At 55.0% G+C, this 22,437-nt stretch overlaps 13 protein-coding genes across 13 annotated transcripts; 7 read left to right on the forward strand and 6 right to left on the reverse strand.

Moving 5' to 3' along the window:
• Nucleotides 1-1,398: 1,398 nt before the first annotated feature.
• On the reverse strand, nt 1,399-2,852 carry NCS54_00976000 (FAD-binding-3 domain-containing protein; the record flags this gene model as incomplete). The annotated part of the gene is made up of 3 exons (XM_053155093.1): nt 1,399-1,986; nt 2,041-2,645; nt 2,720-2,852. 3 exons carry the CDS (start codon nt 2,850-2,852, stop codon nt 1,399-1,401), a joined length of 1,326 nt encoding a protein of 441 aa, XP_053011068.1.
• A 476-nt stretch (nt 2,853-3,328) lies between these two features.
• Nucleotides 3,329-4,692, forward strand: NCS54_00976100 (Hypothetical protein; the record flags this gene model as incomplete). The annotated part of the gene is made up of 2 exons (XM_053155094.1): nt 3,329-4,449; nt 4,497-4,692. The coding sequence occupies 2 exons, from the start codon at nt 3,329-3,331 to the stop codon at nt 4,690-4,692; spliced, it is 1,317 nt and encodes a 438-aa protein (XP_053011069.1).
• Nucleotides 4,693-4,922: 230 nt separating this feature from the next.
• Nucleotides 4,923-6,200, reverse strand: NCS54_00976200 (FAD-binding-3 domain-containing protein; the record flags this gene model as incomplete). Its single annotated transcript, XM_053155095.1, has 1 exon — nt 4,923-6,200. The coding sequence occupies one exon, from the start codon at nt 6,198-6,200 to the stop codon at nt 4,923-4,925; it is 1,278 nt and encodes a 425-aa protein (XP_053011070.1).
• Nucleotides 6,201-6,712: 512 nt separating this feature from the next.
• On the forward strand, nt 6,713-8,674 carry NCS54_00976300 (Hypothetical protein; the record flags this gene model as incomplete). The annotated part of the gene is made up of 7 exons (XM_053155096.1): nt 6,713-6,961; nt 7,012-7,048; nt 7,247-7,351; nt 7,404-7,466; nt 7,552-8,148; nt 8,206-8,576; nt 8,630-8,674. 7 exons carry the CDS (start codon nt 6,713-6,715, stop codon nt 8,672-8,674), a joined length of 1,467 nt encoding a protein of 488 aa, XP_053011071.1.
• A 190-nt stretch (nt 8,675-8,864) lies between these two features.
• On the reverse strand, nt 8,865-9,695 carry NCS54_00976400 (Hypothetical protein; the record flags this gene model as incomplete). Its single annotated transcript, XM_053155097.1, has 1 exon — nt 8,865-9,695. The coding sequence occupies one exon, from the start codon at nt 9,693-9,695 to the stop codon at nt 8,865-8,867; it is 831 nt and encodes a 276-aa protein (XP_053011072.1).
• A 357-nt stretch (nt 9,696-10,052) lies between these two features.
• Nucleotides 10,053-11,201, reverse strand: NCS54_00976500 (VOC domain-containing protein; the record flags this gene model as incomplete). Its single annotated transcript, XM_053155098.1, has 3 exons — nt 10,053-10,251; nt 10,306-10,484; nt 10,536-11,201. The coding sequence occupies 3 exons, from the start codon at nt 11,199-11,201 to the stop codon at nt 10,053-10,055; spliced, it is 1,044 nt and encodes a 347-aa protein (XP_053011073.1).
• A 458-nt stretch (nt 11,202-11,659) lies between these two features.
• Nucleotides 11,660-12,600, forward strand: NCS54_00976600 (FAA-hydrolase domain-containing protein; the record flags this gene model as incomplete). The annotated part of the gene is made up of 3 exons (XM_053155099.1): nt 11,660-11,830; nt 11,882-11,959; nt 12,010-12,600. The coding sequence occupies 3 exons, from the start codon at nt 11,660-11,662 to the stop codon at nt 12,598-12,600; spliced, it is 840 nt and encodes a 279-aa protein (XP_053011074.1).
• Nucleotides 12,601-13,187: 587 nt separating this feature from the next.
• NCS54_00976700 (Hypothetical protein) lies at nt 13,188-14,803 on the forward strand (the record flags this gene model as incomplete). Its single annotated transcript, XM_053155100.1, has 3 exons — nt 13,188-13,611; nt 13,661-13,969; nt 14,019-14,803. The coding sequence occupies exons 1-3, from the start codon at nt 13,194-13,196 to the stop codon at nt 14,801-14,803; spliced, it is 1,512 nt and encodes a 503-aa protein (XP_053011075.1). The 5' UTR covers nt 13,188-13,193.
• Nucleotides 14,804-15,048: 245 nt separating this feature from the next.
• NCS54_00976800 (Amidohydro-rel domain-containing protein) lies at nt 15,049-16,053 on the forward strand (the record flags this gene model as incomplete). Its single annotated transcript, XM_053155101.1, has 1 exon — nt 15,049-16,053. One exon carries the CDS (start codon nt 15,049-15,051, stop codon nt 16,051-16,053), a length of 1,005 nt encoding a protein of 334 aa, XP_053011076.1.
• Nucleotides 16,054-16,205: 152 nt separating this feature from the next.
• On the forward strand, nt 16,206-17,178 carry NCS54_00976900 (NAD(P)-bd-dom domain-containing protein; the record flags this gene model as incomplete). The annotated part of the gene is made up of 2 exons (XM_053155102.1): nt 16,206-16,253; nt 16,309-17,178. The coding sequence occupies 2 exons, from the start codon at nt 16,206-16,208 to the stop codon at nt 17,176-17,178; spliced, it is 918 nt and encodes a 305-aa protein (XP_053011077.1).
• Nucleotides 17,179-17,232: 54 nt separating this feature from the next.
• NCS54_00977000 (Zn(2)-C6 fungal-type domain-containing protein) lies at nt 17,233-19,759 on the reverse strand (the record flags this gene model as incomplete). Its single annotated transcript, XM_053155103.1, has 4 exons — nt 17,233-17,853; nt 17,902-18,205; nt 18,255-18,931; nt 18,986-19,759. 4 exons carry the CDS (start codon nt 19,757-19,759, stop codon nt 17,233-17,235), a joined length of 2,376 nt encoding a protein of 791 aa, XP_053011078.1.
• Nucleotides 19,760-20,517: 758 nt separating this feature from the next.
• NCS54_00977100 (YCII domain-containing protein) lies at nt 20,518-20,998 on the forward strand (the record flags this gene model as incomplete). Its single annotated transcript, XM_053155104.1, has 3 exons — nt 20,518-20,624; nt 20,702-20,754; nt 20,805-20,998. The coding sequence occupies exons 1-3, from the start codon at nt 20,530-20,532 to the stop codon at nt 20,996-20,998; spliced, it is 342 nt and encodes a 113-aa protein (XP_053011079.1). The 5' UTR covers nt 20,518-20,529.
• Nucleotides 20,999-21,116: 118 nt separating this feature from the next.
• On the reverse strand, nt 21,117-22,396 carry NCS54_00977200 (Beta-lactamase domain-containing protein; the record flags this gene model as incomplete). Its single annotated transcript, XM_053155105.1, has 4 exons — nt 21,117-21,386; nt 21,439-21,740; nt 21,785-22,252; nt 22,303-22,396. 4 exons carry the CDS (start codon nt 22,394-22,396, stop codon nt 21,117-21,119), a joined length of 1,134 nt encoding a protein of 377 aa, XP_053011080.1.
• Between the last annotated feature and the right edge of the window lie 41 nt (nt 22,397-22,437).

Genomic DNA, 22,437 nt, shown 5'->3' on the forward strand with positions numbered 1-22,437 from the left:
CTCCAAGCTCGAGGCGGCGTCGATAACACACAGCACAGGGATGGATGTGTCTCGAGCCCCCTCCCCCGAGGCTGTCCAAGTATGGAAAGAATTGAAACCCGGGAGTCGATCTGAATCCCCGTTTCAATTGTGGGCCAGAGCAGACGCAAGCCAGGGCCCGGCTTGGTCTTGGTTCATGCAGAGAAACCTGGGGTCGAGCTAGCCCGATGAAGCTATCATGGCTTGAATGCCGGCTCACATGGTATCTAGCTTGTACCTGGGCACATTGGAATATCATCCAACTGTTGGTTATTCGTGTTGCTTTATTGCGTGTTTTATCTATTTTTGGTGATTTTTCACTGCAAAATACTGCTACTGATCATTACTTCATCCATGTTCTCCAGGCTCATCAAAAACAGCCTCCTCTTACTCTATCTCTCCTAACCTCTACCTGTGAGATAACGTATCTTTACCCTGGTCTACTACAGAGTGACCCCTCCTCTGCCAAACTCTGTCTGCGTCAGCCCCCCTTCAGCCAGAGATAAAATCCAGGCCCAGCCTCTGCCGAAGAGAAAATGACCAGCCAGTCCATCCCAGCCCGCCGGTGTATTTCCCCGAGTATCCCGAGACCAGTAAAACTTCGGCCGAGCATCACCGTCTACGCGTGGCGCTCAATAACCCCGCTTCCCGCTCTCGAACAGCTGCCAATTATCGATAGCTGGCATTTCCTTGTCAACAACAGAGACGGGGGGGGGCGCTGATAGGTTGTGGTGTGCTGTGTCGGTAAACAACTACGAGATACGGGCATGTTGATGTCGGAAAATTCACTGTTAACCCGATCGCAAATTGGTATCATTTGCCGGACTTTTGAGCCAAGTCAAGGAAGAAGGCAATGGTCAGGTCAGATGGACGGAGGATATTGGCAGTCGACCAGTCGCATGTCGGGCAATTCTAAGCTACTCTCGTGCCCATTACCCTCATGGAGCCGAGTTGGCCATCAGTCGTCGAAGCGAGCACCTAGGTTAATTTTTCTAGAGTCGACATGTCGTTTTGACATCACATCATGTTGCATAGTTACGTGTACCACTAAATCACGCTCGTATTTCAAACTACCGTGTCTTGGCTATCTGGACGGGTACCTCCAGAATGCAATACCTACCTTTGCCACCGAGTGCTTTCAAGACTCAGACCATCATATCAGCCGCCATTAACGACAAAGCTAGCAAGGGGGCCGTGAAGTAAGAATTTGAGTAGCCAGGATGGACCTGGGCACAGGGTACACCCAAGTGTTACAATGATACACTGCAAGACCTGACGCAAATATTTCTATTGTGCAAATATCTACCTGTTACAAACATGTAAGGAATAAACTTGGCAAGGACAAACAAGCATCCATGGGACCATGTAGCAAAGCACCCTTTACCAATATCCACCCTCAGGCGGAGGAACAGCCACATCGTCAAGATGACCCACGACTCCCTTCTTAATATCCTCAGCCACCTTGGGAAACTGCTCCGTGGCAAACTGCAGCGAGTCCCACGGCTTCAGCTTCGGAAACCTCTTCTTCGCCCACTCCTCAGGCGCCGCCTCGATGTCGTCCCAGGGAATCTTGTAGAACGCATCCCGATTCGTCTGCCCGCTCTTGTGCACGGCGTTGGACCGGTGGTAGCGGATCCGCTGCGCGGCCTCCAGAGCAAGCTTGACGTCTCCCTCGGACATGGTCAGGCACTGGGCCACCGTGACGGCGTCCTCCAGCGCCTGGGACGCGCCCTGGCCGGCGGTTGGCAGGTTTGCGTGGGCTGCGTCGCCGATTAGGATGGTGCGGCCGCCCTTGCTCACCCAGTTGTCTATCGTGGGGCGGTAGACGAGCTTGAAGTCGATGGTCTTGCCCACGGGGGTTACTTCGTACAGTGCCTGGGCGTCCTCGGCGGTGAAGTACTTCATCCACTTGGCCAGGTGCTCTCGCTCCGCGATATTTGACCAAGACTCGCTGGATTCTTTGTCGTCCTATGATGTCGAGTATCAGGCGCCCGTTTGTTGTGTCAAGGCTTGCTAGCTTACCGGATGAATCAAAACCCAAGCAATGTCCTTGCCTTGGTTCCAGACAAAAGCCATGAGGCTCAAGTTGTCGTACATCCAAAACCTGACAGTGTCCCTGTCGGTATGATACAGATCCTTCAGCCCAGGATGCTTCAACATTTCTTCGTCGGTCTTGAAGAAGCTTCTGAACACTGCCCAGCCGCTGTTCTTCCCGTCCTTGCTATCATTATCAAGGCCGAGGACCTTCTCGCGAGCGATGGACCGCGGTCCATCTGCGGCAATGACACAGTCACCCCAGAGAGTTTCGCCGGAGGAGAGCAAGACGCCCGCTCCGCCATCTTCTTCGAGGTACTCGGTAACAGCTATTCCAATCCTAATGTCCTTGACCAGTTTCTTTGCTTGGGCGAGGAAAATGGAGTGGACTTGACCTCGGTGGCCGGCGTACGTAATGTTGTGTTCTTTGCCGTCTCTCGCCCAGGGCACGTTGGTGAGGAACTTTCCATCGTACTTGCAGAGCTCCATCGTCCGGATGCGGCTGCACCCGGTGTCGTGAATCTGCTGGCCGACCTTGCCATTGTCCCATCGATGGATGATACGGCCAGCGTTGGGGAAGAAGTCAAGAATGTCTGTAAAGACACATGGATGAGTTAGCTTGTTCCGGAAGACAGAGGTGATGGACACTTGGGAGATTATGACTTACCACCTTGGTTGTTTGAGTCGGTGTGCTTTTCAATGACAGTCACATCCATGCCACGGTCAGCGCATTCAATAGCTGCCCCCAAGCCGCCGAAGCCGGCACCGACGATGATGACCTTGAGCTTCTTGACCGTCATCTTTCATGTAGTTCTAGATGTTTAGGATGATGGCAATGCTGCTGTGATTCGAGAGATACTCCAACACATCCCACGTCTCAACATACGGATATAAAAGTATCATCCATCATGTGGATGGACCTATTACTGACCCAAGCCGAGCCTAGATAATCCCGAACGAAGCTATCTCGACCAGCCTCGCCTCGGGATCCCGTCCGAAAATCCCGACACGCCCGAGGATCCGTGCCACGCAACATTGCATTGGCGAGGCTTGTCGGAACCGAGCTCAAGACATCCATCCATCGGCCTATCTTTAGTGTGAAAAGCACAGGAAAGTGACTGTTCGTTCCAGGAATCCCTTAGCATTGCCACTCTCGGTTCACAAACCTTGGCTACTCCTCCCTCGCTGGCGGCTTTCCACCACCAATCACAATACTTGTATTGCCTCCTTGTCACAACTCTGCAACACTCAACCTCAAGTCAACCAAACAATCACCATGACGACAACCGCAGAGCCAGAGCGCGTCCCAGAGTTCGAGACCCTGCAGGTCCACGCAGGCCAGACGCCCGACTCAGCGACCCTGGCCCGCGGCGTGCCAATCTACCAGACCTACGTCTTCAACTTCCGCAGCTCGGCCCACGCCGCCCGCCTCTTCAACCTCGAGGAGGAGGGCGAGATTGCCACCCGCACGGGCAACCCGACCACGACGGTCGTCGAGCGCCGCATCGCAGCGCTTGAAGGCGGCGTGGCGGCCGTGGCAGTGGCTTCCGGCCAGGCTGCCGTCTTCATGACCATGGTCGCCCTGGCTGGGCACGGCGAGAACATCGTCGCCAGCAAGCACTATTACCACGGGGCGTACAACCAGTTCTCCTTCCTGCTGCCCGAGTTTGGCGTCGAGTGCCGCGTGGTGGAGGAGTCTGCCGAGGCGGTGCGGAAGGCCATCGATGAGCGCACCAAAGCTGTCTACATCGAGACGGTCGGGCATCCCAACTTCAACGTGCCCGACATTAAAGCCATCGCCGAGGTCGCGCACGAAGCTGGCGTTCCGCTCGTGGTTGAGAACACGGTGGGCTGCGCGTACTTCTGCCAGCCCATCAAGCACGGCGCCGACATCGTCGTGGAGAGCATGAGCAAGTGGATCGGCGGCCACGGCAGCGCCACAGGTGGCATCATCGTAGACTCGGGCAACTTCAACTGGAAGGACTCAACGCGGTTCCCGCAGTTCAACAAGCCCTGCCCCGGCTTCCACGGCCTCAACTTCAGTGACAAGTTTGGACGGGAAGCCTTCATCATGCGCATCCGAGGCCAGATACTACGCGACGTTGGCTCGTGTCTGTCTCCGTTCAACAGCCAGCAGTTCATCCTCGGGATTGAAACGCTAAGCTTGCGGTGCGAGAGGCACGCTCAGAATACGATTGCCCTTGCCACGTGGCTGCAGAAGCATGAGAACGTCGAGTGGGTTTCGTACCCGGGCCTTCCAAGCCACCCGCATTACGAGCTCGCGCTCAAGTATCTCCCTCGGGGCGCCGGAGCGGTGCTCATGTTTGGCATCAAGGGCGGGGCTGATGCGGGCGAGCAGTTGGTTGACAACTTCAAGATGATCTCGAACAACCCTGGGTAAGACACTCCTGAACTGAGTCTGACCTTTTAGCTAACAACTTCAGATATGGCGATGCTAAGACAACTGCTATCCATCCCTGGTCTACCACGCACAAGGTAATGTTGCCGCAGGAGAAGATCGACCTCGGTGTTGCACCAGAGATGGTGAGGGTCTCTATTGGTATTGAGCACATCAAGGATATCATACATGATATTGAGCAGAGCATGTGCGTGAGCCCGGCTGTGCCAGGTGGGAAATAAGCATCTAGAATAAAGGCTTGTCGTCAAACTTGGTCAATATTGCCAATGAGCATGCTCTGGACATCAAACTTGATTGAAAAAGCCCAGCCAATACCTGCAATTCAACTTGCCATAACTGGCCTTTCGAAAGCACGAGTGCCTTCTTTGAACACTGTTGACATTCTAAATGAGCTTGGTATGATAACAAGGCGGTTTTCTTCCACATTCATTTCCAGAGTTCCAAGTCCATTTCACTTCCTGCCCTTCAACCATGCCTCAGCCTCCTTGATGTCCTTCTCAATGTCGTTCTCCCAAATCCACCTCATCCTATCCTTCAAGTTCTCTCGAATCTTATCAATATCATCTCCCTCCGTCTCAAAGTGCCAAACATGTCCCGCCTCCCTGCTCGTCTTGACAAGCTTATTCGTGCGCTCGACCCGAGCCCTGCTAAACGCTTCAAAGACAGAAGGCAGATCGGTTGCCTTCTTAGCATGCTGCAGAAGTCGCCCAAGCACGTATGCATCCTCCACGGCCATGCCGGCGCCAGCTCCCTGGAAGGGCGTTGAGCCGTGCGCCGAATCTCCCAGCAGGCACAGATTTCCCTTGTGGAAGGCGTCTGTCGGCGGGGAGTCAAAAAGGGCCCAGATGTCGGACTGGCCCATCAGCTGGACGATGTGGCGCACATCGGAGCCCCAGCCCTTGAAGCTGTCGACCATCTGCTCCTTCGTGGCTGGGATGACCATCCTCTCGTGCGGCCAGTCCTTGGCTGACTGGAATGCCACCACGTTCATCATCCGGCCTCCAGCCACAGGGAATGTGAGCATGTGGCCGTGGTAGCCGAGGTAGGCCTGGCAGTTCATGGCCTTTTCCTCGCCGAGCAGCTCGACCGCCTTGTCCATGGGGACCAAACCACGATAGCAGTATTTGCCAGTGTATACTGGGTTGGCGGCGGGGTTGCCTTCACCTAGCATGACACGTCGTGTGCGGCTCTTGATGCCATCGCAGCCAATGACTGCGCTATGGCGTGCCGTTGATCCATCCTCGAATGACAACACCACGCCTTCGGCGCCAAGATCCTGGATGTCGACAAGATTCTTGCCAAAGCGAGCAATGCCCGATGGAAGATGCTTGACCAGCTCGTCAATGAGATACGTGCGATTCACCATCCAGCTCCCAGGCTCAGGGTGGTTGACGGCGCCAAGAAACGCCCCGGCGACGACACCTCTTGCCCTCGCAGCCTCGTTGACACCGTCCATGCCAACTCGAAAATCAAACCACGTGCCCTTCTTCTCCGGGAACGTGTTTCCATTCGCACGATCACCCACGGCAGCCGCAAGAGGCTCTGAGATGTTATTCATGGCCTTGATGACATTGGGTCCAAACGCGACGCCTGCGCCAATCTCGCCAAACTTTGGCGCGTTCTCGTACACCATTACGGGAATGGAGGTGTACTTTGTGATGGATACGGCGAGGCAGAGGCCGCCGATGCCGCCGCCGACGATGGCGAGGTTGAAGTCTGGTGCAGTCATACTTGGGGGCTTGGGGGGGAATGTTGATAGGCGGGTTGCGAGGTAGGATAGATATGTTGATCTATTGGATCCCATGAAGTGAAGATATAGATGTTCTATTTCTTGAAGCTATTTCTGAGACATACGTAAGAGTGTCACTTTTCTAGTAGAAGTGAGCCAACGGATCCCATCACGGACGGTCATTTCGCCAAGAGGAATTTGAGATTTCGACTCCGTCAGGCGACAGCAAGTCTTGTTTCGGCCCAAGTAAAGCTCCGAGTCCTGACCCGACGGCATACCAGAGGACCATCGGGGTCTCAGCTGGTCGGCCGAGGACTCCGTGAGGACCGTCACTTATGCACATACACCCGGGTGTGGCTCCGAATGCTTGACTCAATGCGATATGGCTGCAGCCAACGTCTAGATTGCGTGGGAGGGATATCGCCCAGCTGGCGGAGTTATTCTTTATTCCTCGTCTCGCCCGTTCTCTCACCTAAGTCCACCATCACCATACACACTCTTGCTGAATCACCATGTCGGCCAAATTCGAAATTTACTATCCCATGCTAGCATCCAAGCTCGAGCAGAATGCTCTTGCGGTGGCGGGATGGGGAATGCTCGGCGCTGTGCTCTTCGGAGCCTTGTTTGTCTGGTCCTTTGCGGTTGACGCCAGGATGCCGAAGCTGCCTATTGCCATGCAGGAAGAGGTGCCAAACAAGAAGAAGCGAATTGACATTTTCATCAAAGATACTCGGAGACTGCTCATTGATAGCTACAATAAGGTATGGTGCTGTTTCTCCGAGCTGTTGGGTGCTGACTTGGCATCTTCCAGTTTCAAGATCAAGTCTTTGGAATCACGACCACAGAAGGTGAGGATACTCAAGACCCTGTTCCAAGTTACAAAAATGTTCAAGGTCATTGACTCATTCCTGTCCAGGAACTAATATCATTATCCCTCTCGACCTTCTCCATGGCCTTGGCAGTCAAAAGTCGTTAAGTTTCTCAGCATTCTTGGAAGAGGAGGTATATATCCCATGCAGTCATAAGCTCTAAAGCATTACTAATAGTTTCTCTCTCTAAATGGCAGTTTAGTATGAAAAAGTACACCAAAGTGGGCAATCTAGACGAAAAGCAGATCAACATTGTGAACAGAAAGCTGAATCCAACCCTTCGTAAGTGCAGGCCCATATCCTTCACATTGAATGTTTGTTCTAATACTTCTAGCGCAATATGTCCCTGTCATTCAAGAGTTGATCCGCAGACACTGGCCACTGGAGAGTTTTGACAGTAAGTGTGCCGTCCGAAACATCCATCGCTTTACCAATCTCCCTGTCTTGGCCACTTGAACTACCACTAATCATCCCACGTACAGAACCTACCGTCACAAAGCCCTGGCCGCACGTCATGCGCCTCGTCTCCCGCATCTCGGCCCGAGTCTTCCACAGCGCCGCCTCGGCCGACAACGACCACTGGCTAGACATCGCCAGTGAACATGTACACTCCGCCGTCGTATGGACCGAGAACCTGAAGAAGTGGCCCGCCATACTCCGTCCCCTAGTTTACCGATTCGTCAAGGGTAGAGGGTACATGATGCAGCGCTTCGAAGAAGGCAAGGCCTTGGTGGCTCAGACGCTGGAAAACAAGAAGGCAAATGGGGGCAAGCCTCTGAGTGACCCTCAGTCGCTTCTAGATTATCTCTACGAGAGCGAGCTGGGCCCTGATAATGTCGAGGCGCATACCATTGCCCAGATTAACCTGTGCGTGGCTGCCATTCAGTCCATGGCTGCGACGGTGACTCAGTGTCTCATGGATCTTGCTACGCATCCCGAGTATGCGCCAGAGCTCATTGAGGAGATAAAGACAGTGATTGAGAAGAACAATGGTGTGGTGGATAAGCGGGTACTGACTGAGGTGTGGAAGCTGGACAGCTTCATCAAGGAGACTCAACGGTTGAACCCTCCCGACCTGAGTGAGTTACCTTCCAAGCACGACCACACAGAAAGAAACGGTAACTAAAATCCTGCAGCTAGCTTTCAGCGAAAGGCTCTCTCAGACATGACCTTGTCCAACGGCCTCCGCATCCCTAAAGGCGCCCGCATTGTCCTTCCAACGGGAGCGATCAACATGGACCGGGAGTTTTTCGAAGACCCCCAGACCTTTGATGGCTTCCGATACTACAGGATCCGAACTGCAAATGGGGAGGCCCGGAACACAAACCAGATGGTCACTGTCGGCAAGAAGGACTTGACGTGGGGCTATGGCAAACATGCCTGCCCCGGTCGGTACATCGCCGAGGTGACCATGAAGCTGCTCGTGATTGAGTTTCTCATGCGCTATGACATTCGGCTGCCGGAGAATGTGAAGGAGAGGCCGAAGAATATTGAGTTTGAGGGCTTGGTATGCTGCTTTTATCCTTGACCATGAGTTGCTCGGTGTACTAACTTGGTCAGATTATCCCAGATCCCGAGTGGGAATTGACGATGAAGAGTCGATGATGTTGCCCAGAATCAGAGGATCCTTGCTTAAACTCAGTGGGGTGAGTGAGCATACGAGGGAGATCGGATAGGCGCTAGGTTGGCAACCGTGTTGAACAAGGAGAGAGGGATTGATAGAACCATGTGATTAAATACATAACATGCTCGAATGATCCAAGTTTCCAAAGAAAGTATGTAGTGTATTCTGCAACTATTTCATTGAGACTCCTCCGGACAATAGCATAAACTCGCCGTTGATAAAACGAGACCGCTCTTCCGCAAGAAAGGCGACCGCCCAAGCCACATCCTCCACAGACGCAGCTCCACCCTCCACCGGTGTCTCAGCAATCAGCATTCCTTTGATCTTCTCCCACTCTTCAGGAGTAAAGTGTTCAAGAAAGGTCTCGGTCAACACCGGCCCCGGAGCCACCAGGTTGACCGTACAGCCGTACTTTGGCGGCAGCTCCTTGGCCCAAACCCGCAAGATGGAATCGAGAGCGCCTTTTGTGGCCGCATAAACGCCTTGGTTCGCCTTGGGCACTCGCGAAGCAGCCGAGCCGACTATGATGATGCGCGACCCGCCAACCGCGCCAGACATGCTCGGGGGATCGGCTGGCTTGTACGGCGTCAGGTGCGGCAGCGACGCCTTCACCAGTGCAAAAGCGCCACGGGCATTCAGGTTCATCGCCCGGTCCCACATGCTCAGGCTGGCGTCCCAGAGAGGCGCGATGGGAACGTAGCCGGCGTTGCTGACGAGGATGTCGATATGGCCGAACCTGGCTACGGCCTGTCGGACGAGCTCTGATGGGCCGTCGACGGATGCCAGGTCTGCGCACACGGCGATCCAGTCTGTTTTCAGGGTTTTTCCCACGGTCTGGCACTCGGCTTCCAAGGACGGGAAGGGGTAATTGAGAACAATGTTTGCACCGCGATTTGACAGTTCCAGGGCGATGCCGGCGCCGATGCCTTTGGAGGAGCCCGAGATGACGGCTGTTCTGCCAGCCATGGTCTTTTGGTGTTGCGTTGAGGAAGACATGATCATGATTGAGGGTTGGAGTGCAATACCATGGATGGATAGAGCTTCAATAACCTGTGAGGGCTCTTTGATTCAGCTCGACCGGCATGTTATCATTTGTTGGCGACGCCATCCCATCAAGCGCCGGCAGCGTATCGATTTAAAGTCACTTGGCAGATCCGAGCTCGGGGAATACAGGCCGATGCTACCGAGCTCCCTCATGAGGGTTTGGATTGGGAGAAATGACGCTCATAATGGATTTTGATGAAGCCAATTGTTCACATGCAGCGCTCTCAAGATGTTGCTTTCTTAGTATTGCTTTGCAAAGATAATGCCAGAAATATTCAGTTACACTCCACTCCTGAGCTCTTTCTTGCGTACATCTCAAGCCTCGATAGGAACAACCGGAATATCTGTAATGCCAGGTAAGTCTTCAAATTTCTTGGTAAAGAAGGCACGCGGAATTTCCGGACCCCAGCTTGACACCGTAGCAGCGACGGCAGGTTCATCCGCATGCGGCGAGTCTTCGTTGACCAGATCGCCGTCAACGTAGTGCTCGACGATGAATCCGGACGAGTCAAACCTCCATCACCATTAGAATGGGAGCTCTTTCTCGGACGTCATTTCATTTGCTTACCAGTAGTCAAAGATCTGGCTGCCGAGCACGTGTCTTCCCACTCCGAAGACGTTGATGTAGCCCTTGCGGCGCAGGTAATGATGGCCGACGACCTGGCTGTCCACGTCGTCGACTTCAAAGCTGGTGTGGTGCGCTTTGATGCCCTCTTTGAGTTCGGGTGAGCCGGCGATGAAGATGTTCTGCCCGATTATCAGTAAACCATATGCTAGAAACAGCCTGGCGCAACTTACATGGTGGTCGACGTATTCCTTGCCCTTGTCCAGGTGAATGAAGATCATGACCGTCTTGTTGCTCTGCGGCTGGAACAAGGTATCCGTCTTCTTCATGTTGAACGTCTCGCTGTACCAGTCAAAGACCTCGTGGATCTTGTCCACATTGACCTCAAATCCGTAGTGACCCAGCTTGTGAACCTTGGACGGCAAATCTCTGTCTGGGCGCTGGAACTCGCCCAGCCGCTTCTTGTCCTCCCAGGTGTTCCACATGACCGGCTTAGGAACCTCCCTGGGCTCTGGAACTCGATCTTCCTGCCCGTAGATCAGAGTCACCTCCTCCCCCAGCAGGTCTTTGATAATGACTACCTTTCCTCCGCCCGGCGCGTCAAAGTCATGGATCGGCGTTGAGCCCGGCAACTTGGCTGCCTTCTCCAGCTCGGCCATGGACTGCACGATCCAAGCGCCGCCCCTGAACTTTCGCTTGCCGTCGTTTGTCTTCTCCGCCACGTAGCAGAACTGGTCTATGCCGAAGCCGCGGAAGTAGACCTTGTCATCTTTCTCCAGGACCGGGATCAGGCCGAAGTCTGTGAAGAACTCTTTTGCCTTTTCCAGGTCTGGATGTCCGTAGCGGCAATATGAAAGCCGATCGAGGAGGATGCGACTGTCAGTAGATGATTGAGACATTGTAAAGATTGGATGTGGTTTCAAGGAGAATGTCTGATAGCATGGCGATTTCACGGTGGCTTATCCCCAGTTGCTACCATTATATGCTTACTCGGTACAGCCGGGGCCCCGGATCCGAGCTGCGGGTTAGGGAGTGTGGGAATGCGGCAAGAAGCCCATAACCCCAGGCCGGAAGCCGAGAAACCGGGACTTTGCCCGGTGGGTTTCACTCGGGTTATTGCAACGGGCTATTGCGGTTGCGATGATGCCATGCTAACTCCGAAGCTATTCTCGGGTCGGCTTACTTGGCTGTGTTGAGTAAAGATATTAGAGTATTGGAAAATTCTCTGAACTGATTGATACCCTCAACTGGAGGTTGCAAAGTCTTGAGGTTTCTGCAAATTTGTTCTCCAGCTATAGCTATCCTTGAACGCCGCCAACAAACCCGAGAGCTCACCACTTTCGCCTTTCATCTCAAGATGTCGTTTGATCGGCTTATCCGATTCCTAGATAAGGAAGGCATCGAGAGATATGGTAATGTTGAAGGCGAGATTCCAGCCTCGGAACTAGAGGGCAAGACAGTGCAGCTCGTTACTGGCAGCCTTGAATCTGGATTCAAGGTCTTGGACGAAAAGGCCGAGCTAGTCAAGGTGAGTTACCGCCCAGTTACCATGCCCTACACGTTACTTACTTCTGTTCAGCTACTGTGTCCATTACCCAGCACACCCATCATCATCTGCGCGGGAGTCAATTACAAGTCTCATGCCAAGGAGACAAAGGTAAGCACACCCTCCAGACTGCCAGAAGGCAATGCTGACAGGCATGATAGTTTCCGCCGCCTAAGAAGCCCGTCATCTTTGCTACTCCTCCCGATCGTCTGGCTGGACCACTGGACGACATCAAGATCCACCCAGACGCGCAGGAGCTGCTGGATTACGAGGGAGAGTTGAGCATCGTGATTGGCAAGGATGGATACGACATCAGTGAGGACGACGCACTGGACTACGTGCTCGGCTACACAATCAGCAACGACGTCTCGGCGCGCAACCTTCACGCCATCGACGTATCCGGGTACCAGATGGGCTACGCCAAGTCCTTTGACGACTTTGGCCCGACGGGACCTTACCTGGTCTCGCCGAAGCTGGTGCCGAACCCGCAGGCTCTGGACCTGAAGACAACGGTCAACGGCGACGTGCGACAGACGACGAGCACGGCGCAGATGATATGGTCGTGTCGGCAGCTCATCGCGTTTGCCTCTCGAGGCCGGACCTTGCGCCGTGGGACAGTGATCATGACGGGAACCCCGGAGGGCGTTGGATGGCATACGAATGGGTGTCTCAAGGATGGGGATGTGGTTGAGGTCAGCATTGGAGGGCTTGGTTTCATTAGGAACAAGATGGTATTCCATGGAGGTGCTTGAGTCTCATACATGGAAGTTGTTCCTACCTAGAAGATCGATTTTAGAGATTTTGTTTCTATTTGCGTCGCGTTTCTATACTGTCAAGGGTTGTTTGTTTTCATACTGATAGAGGGAGTTTATGCCTGACATCATTCAACAAGCTGCCTTAGTCGTAAGTGACTTCCCAAAATCTGAAAATAGGCCCTCTAAGTTGATTGACGGAGATTTTATAAAGAGCCAATGAGTTTGTTCACGTTGACGTTTGTTTCCGCACCTTGACGCAAATCTTCCACATCATTTTTCCCAAGGAAGAAAAGTCATACAAAATCGAAAAATCACCATATCTTCCCACAGCCGCCAAACGAGTCGTAATACAGCTGTCCAGACTTGCCTTGAGAACAAAATTGACCTGTGTAGGGTAAGTCAAGAGGAGCCAGGCGGACGTTGTTCCGAGCACAACCTCTTCCCTGTCTCACTGCGGAATTCTCGGCCGAGAAACCCGACTGATATCAGGGTTGTGATTGGTGACATCCAACAAGCCCACGTTGATAAAGACAGTGTCGGAGACAACCTTTGACACAGCCACAACATATCACAGTCTCAGACCAGCAGACATGGCGTCAGTAGCGGCATCATCCTCCATCCTCCTCCGAGGCGGCACCCTCCTCTTCCACGACGACAAGGATCACGTGAAACCCCTCCGCAACACAGACATCCTGATCCAGGCCAACCGCATCGCCAAGATCGGCAAGGGTCTCGTCGCGCCGGCCGGCACCGAGCTCGTCAACTGCAGCGGCAAGATCATCAGCCCTGGCTTTGTCGACACGCATCATCACCTGTGGCAGACGCAGCTCAAGGGGTGTCATGCCGAGCAGTCTGTTTTCGACTACCTGGTGACGGGCTTCTGGCAGAGTTATGCGTACAAGCCGCGGGATATGTTCTGGGGACAGCTTGGAGGAGCTTTGGAGGCGATTGATGCTGGGACTACGTTTGTACTGGACCATGCCCACGGCAACCAGACCAATGAACACGGTAAGTCTCATGACCAATTCTGTCGAGGACAATGCTAATGCATGAATAGCAACCCAAGCTCTATCCGCGACCATAGCATCCGGCATCCGGTCAATCTTTGCTTACTCTCACGCTCCCTACTTTACCAAATGGGACTCAAAAACATGTGAGCCGTCGCGCGACATCATGCCAGATTCCAGCATGGCGCACATCTTCGAGCTCGCTAGGTCCCAGCCGTACGGGAACGGCAGGGTCCACATCGGTTTCGGGTTTGACTACTGGTTTCTGCCCAAAGAGGCTGTCGTGGGCATCTTTTCCGGGCTGCGCCAGGCGGGAATCAAGCTGTTTACGTCTCACTATGCTAAGAACCCGGCTCTGGGTAAGTTCGGCCTCGAATCATTTTACGTGACGTTTCTGACAAGAAAAAGGGAACAACCCGTTGATCTCTACCCTCGAGTCATACGGCCTCATAAAGTCGCCCAGCGATATTCTCTTGTCGCACGCGACTGGCCTCGACGCTAGAGAGGTGGCCAAGTTGGTCGAGACTAAGGTTCCAGTATCGAGCACTCCGGATACGGAAGCCCAGATGGGATTTGGCTGGCCAGTTGCTTTCACGTCGGGCATCAGCACCACGTTTGGCGTAGACTGCCATACCAGCAGCACAAGCTCCATTCTCGCTCTCGCCAGGTCTGCGTCGCACATGGCACGCCAGCAGGATGCTGTGGCGGAGACGGAAAATGGCACTGGCGCTCCTCGCCGGATGCATCTTAACCCGAGGGGCAGCACCCAGGAGGCGTTTAACGCGGCCACGATCAACGGAGCACGCGCAGTTCTTCTAGGAGACCAGATTGGCTCAATCAAGGAGGGCAAACTAGCAGATTTAGTCATATTCGATGCGCCTAGTAGCCTGGCAATGAGCTGCGTCTCCGAGTCAGACCCATTGTCAGCTGTCGTACGACACAGCGACGTGCGAGATGTCGAGGGCGTCATTGTCGACGGAGTATGGAGGAAGAAGAACGGCAAGATCCGCCCGGTGACTGTCAAGGAGACAGGAGACACGCTGGAGTGGTCGCAGATTAGGGATGAGCTGCTCAAGAGCCAGCGCGATATCCAGGAGAGGCAGAAGGGTCTGAACCTGGACATGGCGAAGGAGGCGCTTGTTGCCATGTTTTACATTGACAAGAGCAAGCTGATTGAAAAGCCACGGGATTGAGATTAGATACCTATCATACTTTGCCTTGGATTGACGCCAACAGACCCGAGGATATTGACTCGGGCATCAGATAGCCTACACAGCTGTGAACCTGCACCTCGGATAAATGATGCGGGCGCTTGGCCGACGCGGGGGCATCAATGACGATTGGATCAAGATAAAAGATATAACACAGCTCAACAGTAAAGTTGGCAAACTTGATCTTGGTCACCAGCATAATTCTTAGCCCAGGACAAGTCGACAAAATGCCCAAGCCACTGCCTCCCCTCATCACGCTTGAAGAGCACTTCGTCTCGGCCAAGCTACTCCCCGAGCTCTCCGACATCTACGAGGAGCAGCTCAAGCACCTGCCAGACGTGTCAGCCAGCCTCACAGACCTCGCAACCTTGCGGATACAGGACATGGACACCAACCGCATATCTCTCCAGGTCGTGTCGCACGCGCCGGGCTTGGGTCCCAGACCCCTACGCCTCAGCAGCCTGGCAAACGACGAGCTGGCCCAAGAGGTGCGAGCTAACCCGCACCGCCTTGCCGGCCTCGCAGTGCTGCCCATGGCCGAGCCCGAGGCGGCAGCAGCCGAGCTCCGGCGCTGTGTCCGGGAGCTCGGGTTCGTCGGGGCGCTGGTGGACGCCCATGTGGACGGGGCTCACTACGACGACCGGCGCTTCTGGCCCGTGTTTGTCGCAGCGGCTGAGCTTGATGTACCCATCTATCTACATCCCACGTACCCGGCGGAAACCCAGCGCTCGGCTTACGAGGGTAACTATGTAGCCGGTGCGGCTCGGAGCCTCGGGTCTAGCGGGTTTGGCTGGCATCAGGACACTGGGCTCGGGGTGCTGAAGCTGTTCGCAGCCGGGCTGTTTGACGAATTACCGACGCTCAAGATCGTGGTCGGCCACTTTGGCGAGATGCTCCCCTTTATGCTAGAGCGGGTAGAGAAGCTCTCGGTGCGGTGGGGAGAACGGCAGAGACCCTGGCGCCAGGTGTGGGACGAGAACATCTGGATCACGACGAGCGGGGTGTGGAGTGTGGCCCCGATGGCGTGCATCCTGAGGAACACGCGGGTCGATCACATCCTCTACAGCGTGGACTACCCGTTTGAGAAGAACGAGAATGGCCTGAGGTGGATCCGGGAGCTTCAGGACAGTGGGCTGGTTACCCCGGAGGAGCTTGAGATGATTGCCTACCGGAATGCGGAGAGGCTGCTGCGGGTCAAGGCGGGGAGTCCGGGGAAGGGGCCCGAGGACTGATGCATGTATGGATATTCCCCTGGTTTAGTTACGTACGTGCTAGTGTTGCTGTATGATGGATATCTATGTTTACCTTCTTCTCCATCTCACTCTCGAATCAAGCTTGGTGCCTCGCAGAACTTTCAGTGACACTTTACAAACACCTATCGACAATGCCTTCCGCTGACAGTGCAGTGGTCAAGTCCGTCGCCTTGGCCGGGGTGGGTGCAATAGCATCTTCCTTCGTTAAAGAACTACTCGCTGATCAGTTTCCAGGCCGGAGGACACCTCGGCCGGCAGGTGCTCGAAGCACTCCTCAAAGAACAGTCTTTCGACGTTACCGTCCTGGCAAGTCGCGGACGCAAGCCAATCGACTATCCTTCAGGGGCCAGAGTCGCGCTGGTGGACTACGAATCGCCCGAGTCACTCCGAGACGCACTCCGGGGGGTCGGCGCCGTCGTGTCTGCCCTCGGCAAAAAGACCGGCCTGGAATGCCAGCTTAAACTCATCGACGCTGCGGTAGCTGCCGGGGTGAAGCGTTTCATACCCTCCGAGTTCGGGGCTGATCTGCAGAATCCCAAGATTCGGGCGTTTCCCACGTACCGCACCAAGGTCCAGGCCGAGGAGTACCTGGAGAAACTAGCCAAAGAGAACGAGCTTACTTATACGTACATATACAACAGTCTGCTGCTCGACGATGGACTTGATTTGAACGTGTTCGCGGACTTTACCGCCTGGACAGTCAATATTTACGACGGCGGAGATACTGCATTTTCTACCACAAGCATCAGTACCGTTGCGCGAGCAGTAGTGGCTGTCTTGAGCAACTTTGAAGCGACGAGGAACAGAGCTATCCGCATCCAAGACTTGTCAACCACGCCACGCGACTTGCTCCAGACGCTTCAGAGGCTCGACGCGGGACACGACTGGACACCCGTTGCCGTCGACACCGAGGTCCTGGTCAAGAAGGCAGAGGACGACTTGGCTTCCGGAATATTCAGTCCAAGGGCCTTTGCCGCCTTTGCAACGAGGGCGACCTTTGCGCCTGGGTTTGCGAGCACTTATGATGCTGACATGGATCGATTGGGCCTCACAGAGATGACCAGGGATGAATTTGAGGGCTTATTGAAGGAGCGGCTGGTGTGATACTTGACAGCATGTACACGAATGCAATAGAAATTTAGACTAGTTGAACTTGGTTTAGTATTCACAGACAAAGTACAGTTGACCATCATCACCAGCAAAAGTACACATGTCCTCCCCCAGTAGAGGCCCCATCTTGTCATCCCCTTGATACGCACGTGCGAGGTCAATTTGACCGCCCTGTGAATTGTCTACCGTTGACCATAGCTGCTGGGCAGCCGGACTCGTGTTCTGCGGCGCGATAGACGAAGACCTTGCCGACAGGGCAGACTTGCGCCGCCCCAGCTCCTTCTTCCTCCGCCTCCTCGCCTTGTCGATGCTCCGCATGACCGACCGCCACTGGTGCACCCTCCGGTGCCGCGTCGGCGAGTCCCAGCGCAGCACGGCGCTCTGCTCCACCACCCGCCAGGCCTTGTCGGCGTCCCGCACCAGGGGCCGACTGGAGAGCTCGTACAGGATGACGGCGAAGGCGTGCCACTCGTTGTAGCATTTTGTCAGCCATGACCAGTGTGCTACCAGGGGGTCGGTGCGCAGGCGGTATGAGTGCGTCATGCATTCTATCGCGTCCTGGAAGACGCGTCTTCGCTGGTCTTCGTTCAGCGAGGTCTCTGAACCGAGCGGGTTGAGGGCCATGAGATGGAGGTTGGAGATGATGGTGCCGATAAAAGCGCTGATCAACTACAGGATGTTAGAACAACACGCATTTGCAGACAGACGGAGGCTTACACAGCGGAGCGACTCCCGGGATGTCTTGTCCCCGGAGAATCGGCCGACAATCTTCTCCCGCTGCTTGTCGACCCACGCCTGCTTCTCCGCTATCGTCATGGGCTTGAAGCTCCTCCCGGTATCCGGGTCAATCCTGCGCGTGTCAATCATGGTCCGCCAGATGCTGGAGGCCCAGCAACGGGCGGCCGTAAAGGACATGTCGGTCATGCCGCGAGACTCGCTCGGATACTCGGTCATGTCCGGGTGCAGATCTGCGTCGTTCACGTTGAGGGGCGGTCTGGAGTCGAAGCTGCTTAGCTCCATGCTGGACATGGGTTAGTTCGGCTCATTGCACAGAGACGCGGATGACTTACAGGCCTGGAGAGCACGAGTAGTCCTCGGAGGCAGGCGTGTCGAGGATACATATACCCCACCACAGTCGGCGACGCATCTCGGCATCAAAGGGACTGAGGTTGAGTGCGCTTCCGTCGCGGTGCATCCCGAGAGACTGTGCAAGCCGAACAGCTAGCCCGGTCATGTTCCAGGAGTAGGTAGGATCGCGAGAGCGCAGAAGCACCAGATACACCACAAAAGTTTGCAGCGTGAGCATGTCGTCCGTCTCCATCAGCCTCGAGCGCGAAAGAGCGCTGTCTGCGCCTCGGCGCAACTTGGCTAGCAGGGCAGACTGCTGCGCGCCGAATTGCAGCTCGCAGTCGTCCGAGGAGAGGCTGTTGACGGCGCCAAAGTATATCACGAACAGGAGAGCCTCGAGTGGTGGCTGGAGGTCCCGCGGGTTCTGCATTGCTTCGAGAACCATTGGCTCGACTGAGGGTATGTGCAGGATGGTCGCAACCGGGTGGACATTCGCCTTGAACAGTTCCCATGCTTTGAGTCTTTGGTGCTGGGGCGGGTGGGGAGAGTCGGGGCCGGTTTTCTGGGCGCAGGTGTTGAAGATCAGGGCGTATTGTAGTGACTCGAGGCCGGATGGAGGGGGACTCTCGTCGCATTCAGAGTCGTCTTCGTCGCTCACTACAGCTTCGTCCATGTCGTGCTAGAGAGAAGGGGTATCAGCAACATGGAAGTGGCCTACTGGAAGTTTGCCCACCTCAGTATGCAGAGCCTCCCAGAATGAACCGCTCACGTATCTCTGCCGACCGTTATCCCTTACCAGCTTCCCCATCGATGTCCCGTACGGTGACCAAGCCGAGCCTGAGGCTTCTCGAGAGCTTTCGCCAGCTGCACTTGCAGTATTGGTAGGGTTGGACTGCAAGCCAGCAGTCGAGTCTGTGTCCTGCAACGGCGAGTGCGACTGCTGGAGAGGACTCGGAGTCTGCTGCGTCGCATGCGATTCATTGCCGACGAGACGGTACCCCGCCTGATTGCCCGTGCCGCCGGACCCGGCCGAGTGAGGAGGCATCGGCGGCGTCGGCGACGGCGGCGCATTCTTGGGGTCCGCCAGGCTCTGCGGCAGGATGGAGCTCAACACGGAGGGCGGCAGCGTGCCCTGCTCCATGCAGCTGACCAGCGTCTTGAACATGGGCTCGAGGCGGTGGAGCTGCTCCAGCAGTCGCGTGTCCCGGAGCATCTGCTGCGCGTCCGGGTTGTTGTCCGGCGGGTAGACGCACTCGGTGCCGGACTTGCTGCAGTGCTGGCACGGCTGCTTCTTGTCGCAGCCGACCTTGCGGCGGCGGCATGCTGCGCAGACTCTCCGGGGCATGCGAGGCTGTGTCTGCTGCTGTGTCTGTTGCTGTGTCTGTTGCTGTTCTTGCTGCTCCTGGCCGTCTCCAGTGGGATTCCATGCTGAGATGATGGTGTCGCCTTCAGACATGGCTTGGTCGCCCGGCGGAACTTGAGACTGCGGTTTGTCCCGGGACTCCATCTCGTGCTGGTGTTGGCAATGGCGATGTTCCGGATCCGATGGCGGATTGTCCGTGTACCAAGGCTTGTGCCCCAATTGTCAAGGCCGCGCCAAGGAAAGGTCGCCTACGTCGCCGGTGGAAGCGATTGCCGTCCAATGTGTGCAATAGTAACGAGCCAGAGCTTGGGCATTACGTGTGACACTGAATGATTGTGAAGAGGGGAAGTCGTCGTCCACGGTAGGCGAGCACAAGGAGGGGGTGAGATAGAACGGGCATCGCATTTCCATCCATTATCACCAGACACCCACGCTGGAGGGTAGGGTACGCCACCAGATTCCTTAGCGCAAGACGGTATCAAGCGGGTTGCAAAAGTGCGGGGAAGCACGAATCAGGGGAAGGGTATTTGCTCAGCCAGATTTCAGCGGGGAGCCTGGTCCATTATCAATCCTGAGGAGTTTAGAATCTAAGAAAAGAACACTCACTACCAAGTACCACGCAAGCATGGCATGTCTGCTGTCTCGGCTGGGTACGCGAGGGCCGGGTAAGGTGACCAGGAAGGGAAGAGATAAGCAGCCTGGACCTTGGTAATCTGGTAATCTGGATGGGACCGGCACCCATGCTCGGCAGACAGCGGCCGGGGCCCCCGGGCGTCCGACATCCGGAGACCCGTCCGGTCCTCCATATAGCGAAGTTGGCATGAAGGACTTAAAAGACTTGGGTCGACACCACGCTGATGACTGTTGGAAGTAAATTAAAGAGCCTCATATTTGCATCAAAAGTTTTATCCAGCATGACCTCGGCAACCTCTGCAGTGGAAAAGTCGGAGTGGCTCATCCACATCCCAGACCTCCCCGATGCCAAAGAAAGGAGAGCCGCCGTGTTTCCGTGAGTATTTCAGATCATCGCCACAAAACACATTCCATGTGTCAAATAACATTTGCATGACGACTGACCTCCATCAGTCAGCACATCCAAAGGATGAAATCGGACCCTCAGGACTTTTGGGTGTTTGGAGGTGAGACTGTTTCGCTGCACAATGACTCTCTCTAATGCAATGCCCTGAAGGAGCCACTTTGAAGGACCGTGCGAGCCCGGGACAGCCCCCACACATAACCGGCAGCGCCATGCTGGTCTTTGCCCCCACACGGGACGACGTCGTGGCCCGCCTCAAGGATGATCCCCTGGTTAAGGAGCGGGTTTGGGACCTCGAGAATGCGCAGATCCATCCTTTCTTCCGACCTAAGCGAAGTGCTATTTGATGGATTTCCCGGATATGGGGCCAAGAGGATAGAAGTCAAATGTGTGTGCTATCAGTGCCATCTAAACATATATCTTGATTTGATATCAATACATGCCGGTTTCACTGCAGTCGCATACTCAAGACTGCCCATGTTTGCTCCAGATCTCTCTCCAGAACTCCCCTAGAAGCCCCACGCTCTTTGCATCACCCGTAGGAAGCACTTGGCTCACGTAAACGGCGCCCAGATCTCTATCCCGGTTCACAAACCAGCCAATATTGGGCATTCCATTCCAGGTGAGCGTCTTGGACGGGAGATTGGGCACATTCCCCTGAACAACCAAACCACCCAGGCCAAATGCCACCTCGGGATGACCCGTGTCGTCTCCAGTTAATTGCTTGTGCAGGGACTGTCGGCAGTCGTTAGCGAAGCGGACCATCACAGGTGGATACGGAGCGTACCTCTTGTCCCACAAGTCCCTCGTATTGGCGTGTTCCGGTCTCAAACTGAGTGGTAAACATGGCCGCCACAGAGTCCGGCTTGAGGAGGACGGGCTTCTCTTTCAAAAGATCTTGCAGAATGGCGATGAAATCCGAAGTTGACGTTATGAGCCCCATACCGCCGCTATCATCTTGTGCATCTAGCGGATACGGGGACGGAATCGGTGACAGCTCTCCCGTATCGGCCCGATGCCACATCTGGGCCTTGTCAGGATGTCTGGTCTCGTGGATGGATGGAAGGTCGAGCTTCGTAATCCAAGAGACTTGAATAGGTTGTCTTGCATGTAGGCGGCCAGTTTCGTGTTACCGTTGAGTCTCTCCACCAGCACCCCAACCCAGTCGAGACCTGAACCGTAAACCCAGCTGCTCCCAGGCTCGAAGAGAAGAGGCAGGGTAAAGGCCTCGACCATCTTGCCGCTCATCACCAAAGGACATTCCCCTCTGGACTTTCTCCATGCTACCAGTATCGGGTGCATGGCGTCGTAGGAGAGGCCGCTTGTGTGAGTTACCAGATGGCGCAGGGTGATTTTGTTTTTGGCCGGCACGAGCTCAAAAAGTCCGTCGGGCTTGGCCTTGATGACATCCGGATTCTCGAGTTCTGGCAGCACGCTGCCAACCGGGTCGTCCAGACCAATCAAGCCCTTCTCAACGCATTGTAGCACGGCGATCGTGGTGAGCAGCTTCGTGCAGGAGAAGCCCCAGAAGGTGCTGTCGAGGGTGATTTGCTGACCCTTTTCTTCTTTGAGCTGGCCCTTAGCTACGGTGTAGAAAGTCTCTAGATAGATATGTGAGTTGAGGCTTAATCGTAGTTTACGGTGGCCGTACCGTCTTTACTGAAAGCAGCAAGCACTACTCCCGGAAGCCCAGATGAGAGGCCCTGTGTCAGAGAATCGAGTGTTTCTTCGCATTTGAGTTTCATGATGGCAAGCTCGTACAGGTAATCGAGATGATAACGTGCTC

The sequence above is a fragment of the Fusarium falciforme genome, chromosome 7 (genome assembly GCF_026873545.1).
Source record: "Fusarium falciforme chromosome 7, complete sequence".
Classification (NCBI taxonomy): domain Eukaryota; kingdom Fungi; phylum Ascomycota; class Sordariomycetes; order Hypocreales; family Nectriaceae; genus Fusarium; species Fusarium falciforme.